Below are 13,814 nucleotides of genomic sequence, written 5' to 3' on the forward strand. Positions count from 1 at the left end.
CAACCGTGCGCTTATTGTTGTAACTTTGAAGCGCGTTTTCTCGGCTTTTCATTTTCACGATTTTACCTAATTTATGTACACGATTGCAAAAAAACTAATTGTTTTCTCTTCTATGTGACCTAAAAAAAACATCCAAAAACTTTTTTTAAGCGACTTTTTTACCCAGTTGAAGAGTTTTTTTTTCCTTGAAAACCCACTTTTTTTTAAAATTCGAATTTTACGTTTTCTCCCAATTTACTTAGTTCACATCGAAGATAATTACATCAAAATTAATAATCTTTTTTTTTTTGTTTTCAGATGAAAATTGCAAGTTGTATCTTGTACAGAAGTTGGATACTTCAGTGGCAAGGCGCTCTGGGAATCTATTGATAACTCGGCTTACAATATATTGTTGGAGATTGTACAAATTTTTTTTTTTTAGTTCAAATATATATTAAACTATCCCCAAAACTTCATTTGGCTAATTGTTTTTTTTCTCATCCTACAACGCTTCGCGAAAACTACTGAATTTAGGACATCTAATTGGCCCGCCGGCCTAAACAAGGGGTAAATTACGCAAAATAAACATACAGTGACTCACAGCTTATTTGATGCAGGTAATACTTTTTTAGAAAAAAGAAAATGACTCCATGTTTATTAAATTTAATAAAAAAAATGTATACGACTTGTAATTAGATATGTATATATTGTTTACCACTGCAGAAAGAACAATAACAAAAACAAAGCTTGCTGAAAAAGTATGGAAGTAAATAGTTTTCTCATCAAAATATGCTCACAGCTTAAATGATGAAGTGTATTTTATATTTTCTCTGAAAATGCAATAACGGTGAAATGTATTTTTTTCTGTTAAGCTTAGCGTCTTAAGTCATTCTCAAAAAAAAATTGTAAAGAAAAGTTAAAAAAATTAAAATTTTTTAAAGTGGGAAAACGGACCTCACTTGAAAAAAGGGAAGACATTATTCGTCATTATAAAGAGGGAAAAAGTCAACGAAAAATTGCAGAAATTTTTGCTATTAGTTCCAAAACTGTTCAGCACATTGTAGAAAGATTTCGTTACGAGAACAGGATAGAAGATAAAGGCAGATCTGCGCCAAATAAAATATTTAATGATGCAGATAAGAGGTGGATTGTTCGCAAAGTTTAAGAAACCCCCGATTTAAGTGCTCCAAAATTAACGAACGAAGTCGAAAAATACTTCGGCAAGATGTGTAATCCTGAAAATGTTCGTAGAGTTCTCCGCGAAGATAATTTTCATGGAAGTACTGCCCGAAATAAGTCGTTGATTAATGCTCGTAATAGAAAACAAAGAATAGAGTTGTGCAGACAACATTTAAACAACGACATTTCGTTCTGGAAGTCCGTTGTTTTTGCGGATGAAAGCAAATTGAACCTTTTCAGGTTTGATGGGAAGTCCTGCGTATGGAGAAAACCAAACACCGCGCTTCAACCATGTAATTTGCGCTCTAGAGTTAAACACGGCGGAGGCAGTGTGATGGTAAAGGGTTGCATGTCCTATTCAGGCGTCGGAAATTTAACATTTATCGAAGGAAACATGAATAAAGAGATGTATCTGGATCTACTAAAAGATAATTTAGTACAAAGTGCGTATAAAATGGGCATTAGAGATTCGTTTAGGTTCTACCAAGGCAACGATTCCAAGCAAACGTCTGGTATTGTAAAAACTTGGCTTATCTGAAACTGCCCACATGTAGTACAGACACCAGCACAGTGCTGGAAAATAAAATAAGAAACCACAATATTTCTAATGCCTCTGATCTGAAACGGGAACAACAGGAGGAAGAGGTTAAAATGAGTTCCGATTGTACAGCAAAACTTGTAGAATCTATGAATTCGCGATTAAAAGCTGTTCTGAATCAAAAGGGATACCCCACTAAGTATAAGCCGTAATCATGAAATCGAAATATTAATGTGTTTATGTTTTTTGAATAATTTTAATTTAGTGCATCATTTAAGATGTGACCTCAAAACTGTAAATAAGTTATTTTTATTTGCCATATCTTTCTTATGAAGAATCAAGTTATTAAATAAAACATGTTATGTAACAATAACAAAAATGAGAATTTTTTCTGTTATAGAAATACCATAAAATATACTTTATATTTTAATGAGTTTTTTTTTTTGGCTGCATCAAATAAGCTGTGAGTCACTGTAGATTGCCTTAAATATAGCATCTTTTTCATTGCGTTAAGACTCCACGCTTCGTTCGTAACCTAAGTCAAATATTCGCTAAAATGCACGCATAATATTTATTCTGAGGAACCAATTTTATATAGCCTATTTCCATTGAGGTTTAACTGTAGTTTATGTAGAACTACAATTTTAATGTCCAAATTGCCATGCATTTTTGTTTTTTTTTTGTTTGTTTTGTATCGATTTGCATTAATTCACTTTCAGGGCGGAGTTATCTCATTTTTGTTGGCTCAATAGAAAATGGCTTATTATCAGTGTTAGCAGTATTAGAAATACTTTATTGGCCGCAGTCCAGCTTCCGCCAGACTTACGTAGGTCGTACATTTTTCGGTCAGATGTACAGATAATTTACGAACTGCATTCTCTTTTCCTTGGCAAACTACTAAGATTCTTAAAAAAACTAGGAAGTTTGGCGAGGAGTAATTAGTTCCCCCCACCTGTCTCATTCACATTCTTTAAATCCTCTTTCTTGGGCTTAAATGCAATACACAATATTACCTGAGTGTTGGAATAATTTTCGGTCATCCACAATACCATTACAATACACATATAGTGAGTGTTATATATTTTCCCGAATATACCAAGTAAACACTCTCATTATGTGAAAATCACAAATGCCAAAAATGCAACTCAGAAATATGTAGTTTGCATAAAAATACAGGCAGCTCTGATAGCTCTCTGTTGTTAGAAAATTTTACATGTAAACAAAAGTCAGCTGTTCGAGTTAACTTAACTTCTATTCATGTACGTGATAATTTTTAAGGTTATGATGCATGGAGAACAGATTTTTAGAGGTGTACTACCTAGCAGACCGTTATTCGGTGCTGAGCAAATTTCATTCGTTTTGTGTTTCAAATTTTAGCTTTCATAGTGTAGAATCCAAAGTTCCCCCAAAAAAAATTTTTTTGCACCATACCTAACGAGCAAACCTGGTATCAAGCATCCTTGGTTATGATGCTTTCATACACAAAAAATTTGGAAGGGGAAATTTAGAGAGGAATATGGAATTTAATTTTCAGGGGGAGCTTCAAATTCTTACTGGGCAACTTTTTTACTTGCAACAATTTACTTGAGAAACAAAGCAACTGATTACAAATATGATCTAATAAAAACCTGAAATTAAAAAAAACTAAAGTTGAAATGTTTAAGCAAAAAGAAATTATTAAGGAAAATTTTTTAGCCATGCATAGCACAAGGAATAATTCGATACTTTCCATTTTTTTACTATTTGTTTTTTGGGATACATTTTTGTAATTCTTGTATATTTTTCTCTTTAAGAGCAAATACTGCAAATAATTAATAAACTATCCAATTGATACTTAAGGGGTCCCGGTGGTCTTGCGCTCGAAAATTTAAGGTAAAGGGTGGTTAAGTTTCAAGGGCAGCCGTTGATTTTGAATAAAATACAATTTTTAAAGAAATTATTGTCAATTCTCTTTATTATGATAATATTGGTATAGCTCAATTACGTATAGAACAAAATATCGGCCAAATGGCCGCCGCGGCTTTAGCGGCACACCTCCATCCCATGGTCCAAATTTTCGATGACGCTGAGGCATAATTGAGGTTCTATGCCGTTAATGTGCCGAATTATCTCATCTTTTAGCTCTTAAGTTGTTGCTGGCTTATCGGTGTACACCTTTTATTTCAAATAACCCCAAAGAAAGAAGTCCAACGGTGTCGTTGACGTTTAGGTGTGGTTCACATTCAACATTGGTCCTTGAAATTTAACCATCCTTTATATAAACGACTGGCGGGCTTTGTTTAGCTCACTCAAAATCTCGTAAGCGGTTATCGCACCAATCAAGAAGAAGCAGAATTAATGAACTCTATTTGGTATCGCTATGGACTTCCAGCAACGAGATTGAGTTGTCGATGATGTATCCTTTTATAATTTTATTGTCTCTTCCGGTGTCCCTCACGGCAGCCTTTGTGGGCCCTTTATTTTTTGTAATTTTTATTAATGACATATCTGAATGTTTCCATTTCTCTGAGTTTCTTTTATATGCAGATGACTTAAGAATTTTTAAAACTATACAAAGCCTGTCTGATTCATTCAATTTTCATTCAGACCTCAACAACGTTGTGGCATGGGGTAATAGGAATTTACTTCAACTAAATATAATATTAAGAACTCGCGCCCAAATACTCTTGCTGAAATTACTGATTTGGGAGTAATCTTTGACTCTCCTTTTCAGAGTCTTAGTCATTTGAATTTGGTCTTCACCAAATTGTATTCCTACACTTGCCTTCATTTGACATTTTGCTTCCGATTTTACGGACCCCTACACTTTAAAGCCACTATTTACTTCACTCACAGAATCCAAGCTGGAGGCCATATCATCAGTGCCACATCAATAGCCTCGAAGACACTCAAAAGAAATTTCTTCGCTTTGCACTCAAACCTTTGAACTTCACTGATCCGATTTCTTCATACAATTCAAGGTATGCATTACTAAATTTAAAATCGTTACAAAGTAGAAGTATTGGATTTGGGAATAAGTTCATAACGTTTTTACATTTTCTTTTATTATACAACGATTTGTTTGCTGTTTGGTAAAAAGTATTCAGTCGATCGAACTCTTTCTGCTCTACGAAACTATGTTAATTGTATTTTGAAGTTATTTAATTTTTTATTAGTTTTGAGGCTTAAAAATAGAATTCCCAGGGGGGAGCTGCAGAGAAAATGAGCTGCAATCTTAAAACGATTCTCAATCACCTTCCTTCAATAGGATTTACCGAAAAATTGGGAGCCTAGGAGCCTAGGAGCCTCACGAGCTCAACGAAAAAAACAAAACAAGTCACCTTCAAATTGCTTCTCAGCATATCGCCCGTCATCGAGCAACACGCGTTCATAAACAGTGCTTTTTGTACCGAATCGTCACGGGAGATGAGAAATTATGTGGCCTATACATCAATATGAAGGAAAGATGTATTTGGTTGGAACGGGGATGGCATGGTGCACAGGGAAATGTTCACGGTCAAAAGTGAGCTCTACATTGCCTAGCTACACCGTGTGAATGAGACTATTCGGCTGAAAATACCTGATCGACATGGTCAAACTACCTCATGGAAATAAGTATATGTGCATGACAATTTATGTGAAAAAAATATATTTCAAATGAAATAAAATTTATTGACTTATTTTTTACTTATAAATCTAATCAAAACAATTAAAAAACAATAACAAAAACTTCATTTTTTTTTTAACTTACAAAAATAAAAAATAAAATGAAAAAGTTTAATAGGAAATAATTATATGTGCATTTCACAATTTTGTCGCATTTCTTGCCGAAGTTCAATGATTTCAACTTATTTTTTTTAATTTAATAATTAATATGGTTGCCTTTGGCTGAAATAACTTTGTTTAAGCGAGTGGGCATTGAGTCGGCCAATTTTTCTAGCGTGGATTTGCTAATTTTTGCCCACTCAGCGACCACAGCATCCTTGAGGTGCACAATGGACTCAAACTGACGTCCATTTTTGTAAACCTTGGCAGAAAGTATGCCCCAAAGGTCCTCTATTGGATTAAGGTCAGGACTTAATGCTGGCCACTCTAAAACATCAATATTTTGTGATGAAAAAAACATTTTGGACAAGTTTGCAGTATGTATTGGAGCATTGTCCTGCTGAAAAGTCCACTTGTCAGGATAAAATGTTTCCGAATAATCAATGAGCTCTTGGTCAAGAAGCTGTATGTACATTTCCGCGTTGCTTCTTGTCGGAATAAAGCATATTCGGGACTTTCCGGCATATCCAAAGGCAGCCCATACCATTAACGACCCTCCACCGAAGTTGCGTTTGTGACGGGTTTGTCGGGGCAGTCTTTTATCTTGCCAATACTTGTGGCAGCCATCTGGACCGTCTAAATTAAATTTTTTCTCGTCGGAAAAAACCACATTTCGGAACTCGTGAGTCCAAAATTTGTATTTTTTCGCGAATGCCAAGCGGGCCTTAAGGTGACGTGGTAGTAGCTTTGGTACAGGCTCTCGCAAAGCATATGACAGATTCTTATTTTCGCAAATTATTTGGTTGACTCGTCTCCTGGAAACGTTGAGGTTCAGATGGCTGCAAATTTCGCTGCAGGACATCTCTTTTTGGGCAGCAAGACGCCAAATCTCCCTTTTGGAGCGTTCTTTAAGAGACGTTGGTCGGCCGCTGCGCTTGCTTTTACCATAACTGGATGCATTTTTGCAAAAGTTTGCTATGGTGTTGATGTGATGATCTACGCGGGAAGAAATTTCTGCAATTGTTTTGCCACTTTCTCTCATTCCCAGGATCAAACCACGCTCTTCAGCGGTCAAATGGGTCCCACGTGGCATTCTACAGTTCAATTCAACAACAATATGACAATTTCTAATTGCTCACGCTTTTAATTAATTACTTACGTGATTAATAATTAAAAAAAAATTAAAAAGAATTGCCAAAATATTTTAATGTGATCGCGATCGCTGCCAAATACCCACTAATGTCATATTGCACATATACTTATTTCCTATGAAGTGTGCTATGATGACACACAAAACTATGATAACGGTACCGCGAATGGTGACGAAGAAGAATTTTACAGTAATATTCTTGCAGTAGGCTCAATTGTGTATACCAAAAATAAATAAAAAATAAATGTACCGTTAATTTTAGTAGAGATACAGAAAAAAAAATTTGTGCACATATACTTATTTCCATGAGGTATATTCCTTCACGACAACGCCAAGCCCCATGTTGCACAAGTCGTGAAAGTCGCACTCCAAGAGCTCGAATAGGAGGTTGTTCAACATCAGCCGTATTCTCCGGACCTTGCACCGACCGATTACCATCTTTTCCGCTCCCTGTCAAACTATATGAAGGGCGTTACCTCCGATAACAAAGAGGCCCTTAAAACTGGCTCAACAACTTCTTTGACACCAGACCAGGCGTTTTTGGCGGATCGGCATCAACAAATTGGTCGTGAGGTGGGAAGAGGTTGTAAACAGCAACGGCGAATATATAGTTGATTAACTTATTGATACAATTATTGTTTTTTGTTCAAATATAATAAATAATAAAAGGCTTCGGTGAAAATGCTACGAAACTTATTTCCCAGCCTAATATATTTTCAATATGCTTTGTATTCGTTATTATAAATGGGACAGTTGACTCGCCTTTACTCTTAGAACGCATTCATTTTCACATACCCCCTACGGCGGGTTAGAACTGTTTATGCCTCGAAAAGAACTTTGATTAGAATTTTGAATGAGTTTAACCACATTTCAAGTTCTTTGGCGTTTGATTTATCGCTATTTAAATATAAGTTCAAATTATTACGCAATGAATCATTTAAATAGTAACGAAATATTTAGTGAACGCGCTAATGGGGCATTTCTTGCGTAATTCATACCAAGGGACTTGACATAAGAAGGAAAATTAACACGAAGTGCTCTCACATGAATAAGAAATCGGATACCTAGCAGAAATACCGGGCAATCAATTACATCACTTACCAAATCATGCACAAAATACAGAAAAAGAATAATCCTTCTGCTTTCGAGGGACTTAACGTTAATCAAAAGTAGGCGAAAATTTTACGGAGGAATGGGAGTGGAGAAATTAAGGGAAGAAAGGAAATATTTAAAGGAGACTTTTAGAATACGCTCAATTCCATCAATAGTAAATTGGCGATGAGGCCTCCAGAGGAATGCAGCATATTCAAGCTTTGGACGATTAAAAGTGTATAGATGTATAGAGTAACTCCAGAGTGTAGATATCTGTAAAATTAGAACTATTTCGACGAACAAAGCCCAACGCAGCATATGATTTAGATCTGATAAAATTGATGTGGTTGCAGAATGAAAAAGAGGCATCAAAGACTTTGAGCTCCTCAACAGACAGAAGGGTATTGCCAGATATAATCGTGCAATGAAGTTCATACTACGTTACGTAGTTCGGAGAACGTGACATGATAACATTTATTGATATCGATAAAAAGGAGAGACCGACAACATCATAAGTGCAATCTATTGATCTCTAATTGAAAACTAGAAGCATCTTCAGGACCCCTAATCGAAGGGAAAACTTTTAGGTTGACAGCGTAAAGTAAGTATCTGTTTGAGGCCTGTCTTCGATGTTGCACAGATAGTGATGTCACCTCGTTTAAGACTGGGTCTAAAGACGTGTGATTTAGAATTACGTTTTGATCTTTGTTACGATAAGTGCTAAGCGCGTAGTTCAAAATAGATTCTTGGACATTTGATAATAAATTTTAGGTTTGCCTATAGAATTTCAATAGAGAAGCGCTAGAAAAGAGTGAGTAGCTGCGAAACTGTCTCTTAGATGATTTGGTTTGATTGATGTATCAGCTCAAAATGAATCGTCCTCACTGCTATTATAAGGTGCTTAAATCATAAAGACTTTCTTGTAAAATCAACAATGAAGTTACTAGTCTTCACGAAATTGAACAGAAATCCCTCGAGCTAGAGTTCTGGGACCTGTCCCATCCACTTTATGTACTGGCGATCTACCCATGACAAAGGACACACACACAGCTACATATGCGAACGATACCTTAAAATTCTCATATCCTATCCCTTCCTAGCCGCCGTAGTCGAATGGGCTTGTGCGTGAGTACCATTCGGAATTCAGAGAGAGAACGTCGGTTCGAATCTCGGTGAAACACCAAAATTAAGAAAAACATTTTTCTAATAGCGGTCGTTTCTCGACAGGCAATGGCAAATATCCGAATGTATTTCTGCCATGAAAAAGCTCCTCATAAAAAATATCTGCCGTTCGGAGTCGGCTTGAAACTGTAGGTCCCTCCATTTGTGGAACAACATCAAGACGCACGCCACAAATAGGAGGAGGAGCTCGGCCAAATACCCAAAAAGGGTGTACGCGCCAATTATTTATTTTTATTTTATCCCTTCCTATGACTCCCGTCTGATCTTAATTAATTTAAAGTCTCTCGAGAGTAAAAGGTCTATACTCTCACTGTCTTTTGTTTTTAGTGTAATTTAAGGGCATTCACTTCCATATTCCTACTAGAGCTCTACGCATTACTACTTTCCCATTTCATATTAAATTTCTTAACACGAATTTTGCGCGTAATTCTCGTATTGCCCGCGCTCTAAGAGAATTGAATGAGATCTCGAGTTCTGTTCCGCTTGACTTTACGGTTTCAAAGAATGAATTTTAAACATTTCTAAACTCTTTTCTTTTAGCTCTAATTAAAAATCTGTAAAAACAGTAACTATCTTTTAGACTTAAAATAAACGAAATAATGGCAAAAAATGATATTGCCTCTACAGCTTCATCCCTATTGCAGCACAACCTCGCCAAAGTCAATACCTGGTTGAACAAATGGCGTATAAAAGCCAATCAAACCAAATCAGCTAACTTTCACACACCACAAAGACTCGCGTCCACCAAAAACTTTAAATCACTGCAAAATACAACCGCAAGCTGATCAGGCAAAATACCTGGGTATTAAACTCGGTAGAAGGCCGCCGTGGCTTCCACATATATTCTTGAAAGTTTAAAACTTCGTTCACTTTACTGGCTACTCAATCAAAAATTTGCATTATCACTGGATATCAAAATGTTGATCCATAAATCCATACCTAAGCAAATATGGGCACAGGGGGTTCAAGTATGGGGATCAGCCTCGAAATGCGGCTAGTTTACCTTTCCTGTTAAACTTTCCTGAACTAAGCCGGCATGCTTAGGATTTACTCTCAGTCCTCTAATAAATACCACCAGAGGAATGCCACATAATATTCAGGTATCCATGCTTACAAATCATACGAGCAAAACGATCTCATCCAACTTCATCACATTACAGTTTATGACATTTTACCATTATGAATGCATTATGAGCACACCTTGACAACCGAAAGGGATATTTGCGGTGCGCAAATAAATGAAACAGACAAAAACTAAGCATTCAAATAATACGCAAAACGCCTGAATTCATGTTGTGCAATTAGTATGTTGACAAAGTTAATGTACGTAAGTGTATGTGTGTATGCGTGTATGAGCGTATTACCATTTTGACTGACGAGCAGGACGAGTAATTGTAATAGAAATAATAAATCCATTGCGAATTGTTAAGGTTGCTGTTTTGTTAGCTGGCACACACACACACACTCGCACGCGTGTTTTAATGTTATTATTGCCGCTATTTTATGTTTGATATTTGTTTGCTGTTGTTCTTGTCACATTGAATGTAATCCACTAAACCACACGCATGCAGCTGGTCTGCTGCTGGAGCTGGGTTGCCCCAAAATGGTCGGCGCTGATGTGTTGCTAAATTATCCCTTTCAGTGTAGGCGTAATCCTTTATGGGTAATTAAATCCATATTGCACGACACGCATTGTCGAATGGTGGCGAGATATATACCAAACTTTTCTTAATGATAGTGCATATAAGGATTTTTACTGGGGTGTTACGCTGTTTTGTAGATTTTGAACGTTGATTTTTTTCCGTGTTTTATTATTATATTGCCTTATTATATATTATCTTATTTTTATATAGTTTACTTAATGTGACCTTATTTTTTTTGTTTTATTGTATTTTACTTTATTTTGTTTTATATTATTTTTAGTTAATTTTACTTTTCACCTTTTATTTTTTTTTTATATTTTTTTTTTATTGCAGCTTATTTTATTTTGTTTATTTTTATTTTATTTTTTAGCTCGTTTTATTTCCCTTTTTACTTTTACTTCTTTATTTTCCATTAATATTTTTATTAATTGTTTTATTTCAGTTTATTTTATTTTCTTCTGTTTTTTCTATTTTATTTTAGTTTACTTTATTTTATTGTTTTTAGTTTATATTCGGCTTAGTTTATTTGTTTTTACGTTTTTTGTTTTTACGTTTTATTACTTTTATCGTAGCTTATTTTATTTTATTTTATGTTATTTTATTTTATTCTACTTTGCCTCATTTGTTTTTTATTCGATTTTATTTCATTTACTTTACGTTATTTCATATCATTGATTTAGATATTTTTTTTCGGTTTATTAAAATTTTGTTTTTTACTTTATTTTATTATTTTTTATTTAGTTTTATATTCGTTTTAATTTGTTTTTTACTAATTACTTTTTTTATCGTTTTTTTCTATTTCAGCATATTTTATTTCCTTTCGTTTCGCCTTACTTCATTTCATTCAATTTATATAATTTTATTTTGTTTTATTTATTCTGATTTGTTTTCATTTTTTTTATTTTATTTTATTTTATTTTATTTCATTTTATTATTTTTATTTTTTATTTTATTTTGTATTATATTAGTTTTGGCTTTTTTACTTTTTATATTTTATTATTATTAATTTTATTTTAGCTACTTTTATTTTAATTTATTTTCTTTTGCTTCGCTCCATTGGATTTCATTCAATTTAGATAATAATCATTTGTTTTATTTGTATTTTTTTATTCTATTTTATTTTATTTACTTTCATTTTATTTCACTTGACTTACTTTGTTTATTTTATACGATTTTCTTTTTTATTTAAAGTTTTTTATAACTTTATTTCTTGTTATTGTATTTTATTTTAATTGATCTTATTTTATTTTGTTTCACCTTATTCCAATTAATTTAATTAAGGTTTTTTTGTTTTATTTTGTTTCATAATAATTTTGGTTAATTTTACCTTTCACTTTATATTTATATTTTTTTATTATTATTTTTATTGCAGCTTATTTCTTTTTTTAACTTTTATTTAATTGATTTTATGTTATTTTATTTTATTCCACTTTGACTCATTTGTTTTTTATTCGATTTTATTTACTAACTTTTTTCATTCGGTTTATTTGTATTTGTTATAATTTTTTAATTTTTTTAATGTGTCAAATTATTGTATTTTATTTTAGTTTATTTAATTTTATTTTGTTTTATTTTGTTTCATTTACATTTCTTATGTTGTTTTATTTCATTTCATTTTATTTTGATTTGTTTTATTTCACTTAGTTTAATTTTACTTTGTTTTCTTTATTTGATTATTGTACAATTTGTTGTTTTATTATTTTTATTATTATTTTTTTATTACAATATTTTTTTACCTGTATTTTTATCTTAATTTTTTCACCTTATTCTATTAAAATTTGTTTGTCTTTTTTATTATATATTTTTTTTCTATTTTACATCATTCTTTGTTGTTGCATTTTCAAGTTTCTCATTCCCTTAATTTTTTCCAAAATATTTATTTTGTTCATATTGCTTTTTCTTTTTTTTCTTTTTGATCTTTCACTTCTTTGCCACTTATTGTCGTCATACCATTGCTCAATTTTACTCATTCAACGTCGTCATAAATATTTTTCTCACTGTCAGAATATCCGCATGACATCATTCTGAAACTTTTATCAATACGAGCACATAATTGCCAAGAAGATAGTGTTGGCAAAGTAACTCACTATAACCTCAATTCCGCCGCCACCACCTCCCTTACGGTGGCCTATAAACCATACTCGCAACAACAACACCCACAGCGATATGCCGCCAGCGATGACAACATTTCCAAAACTGCCACCAACCTATCCTTGAAACATGAAATTCCAGTTTCAAACGGATTTGTTAATAGCGCACAAAAACAACACAACACACTCACACGCGAACAAAAACGACCGGCAGCGGCCTAGCGACTCAAGGATTTCGTATTCACTGCATCCGCATTTGTTATGCAAAAAATCTTTGTATTGTTACCCGATTATCTTTTTACGCTTTAGGCACTGCACTCGCGTCTATTAGCCTTCGAACCTTACGTTGGCGAGCGTTGGCCGATAAGTCATGGCTAAGAGAAGGCGCGTCGATTCGCCGCCACTGCTGAATGATGACTGAATTGTTCTGCCGCCAAGCCAAGGATGCAAATGATGATGTCGTTGATGGCCAACACGCACGAGTTGAGATCCTTGCCACACGGTTAGCAAAGTAAGCGTATACGAGTGGCTCACTCACTCGGTTACACGATGCTCCAACGCTGGCAATAACAATGCAACACGCTTAAATAACCGAACAAAAAAATTTGAGGCAAAAGCATCAATGCACCGAGTCCAATACTGAAAGCGTAACTAAAGCAGCCGTACATACGCACACGCCACGGTTACTGTTATTTCAGCGTAATGTCGAACGCCGCGTTCAAATCTCGGCTGTAACAGAAATTGCACTGAAGTCACTTCGCATCCTGTCGTATCCTTTATTTTGGCCAAAAATGTAGTTCATGCAACTCGTTAAACATGTTGACACACTTTGTGTCGCTGCTGCCTGTTTGGGTATGAGCATGTGTGTATGTATGTGTGCATGCGAGTCCTTTGCGTATGGCATCATCAGCAGCGAATCGAGCATGTTGCATGACACAATGAATGCCAACTTTTCGAGTCTCGAAATGATGTCATGCGGCGCCAGTGCTCGTACATGCAGGTGTGAGTGCGTCTGGCGCTGAAGCTTATTGCTGGCAACATGTTGCCAAAGGAGCAGCAAACATGCGTGAATAAATGTGGGTAACTGAGAGATGTGTGAAATGTGAGTGAACGCCGGCAAGTGAAAGGAAGAGTGAGAGAGAGAAAAGTTTAGTAGTTAAGTCCATTCGAAAAGCTTTCAACGTTGGTGAAACTCCAAAGCTGCCTAATTTATGGCA

At 34.4% G+C, this 13,814-nt stretch overlaps 1 protein-coding gene and 1 long non-coding RNA gene across 3 annotated transcripts in view; both read right to left on the bottom strand.

Moving 5' to 3' along the window:
- LOC128863515 (neural cell adhesion molecule 1) overlaps positions 1-13,814 on the bottom strand; it is a 78,327-nt gene that overhangs the window by 44,360 nt on the left and 20,153 nt on the right. Inside the window, exon 1 of one of the 2 annotated variants that reach the window (XM_054102721.1) lies at positions 10,229-11,412. The exons of the other annotated variant lie outside the window; for it this stretch is intronic. Within the exon in view, the coding sequence (XP_053958696.1) occupies positions 10,229-10,280 (52 nt within the window). The 5' untranslated portion in view covers positions 10,281-11,412. Of the gene's footprint in view, positions 1-10,228; positions 11,413-13,814 lie in introns of those variants that run through there. 2 annotated transcript variants of the gene reach the window in all.
- Positions 11,898-13,322, bottom strand: LOC128863516 (uncharacterized). The gene is made up of 2 exons (XR_008454608.1): positions 12,715-13,322; positions 11,898-12,537 (listed from the first exon to the last, which is right to left on the bottom strand). It is a non-coding gene; the product is annotated as an uncharacterized LOC128863516 (long non-coding RNA).

The sequence above is a fragment of the Anastrepha ludens genome, chromosome 5 (assembly GCF_028408465.1).
Source record: "Anastrepha ludens isolate Willacy chromosome 5, idAnaLude1.1, whole genome shotgun sequence".
Lineage (NCBI taxonomy): Eukaryota > Metazoa > Arthropoda > Insecta > Diptera > Tephritidae > Anastrepha > Anastrepha ludens.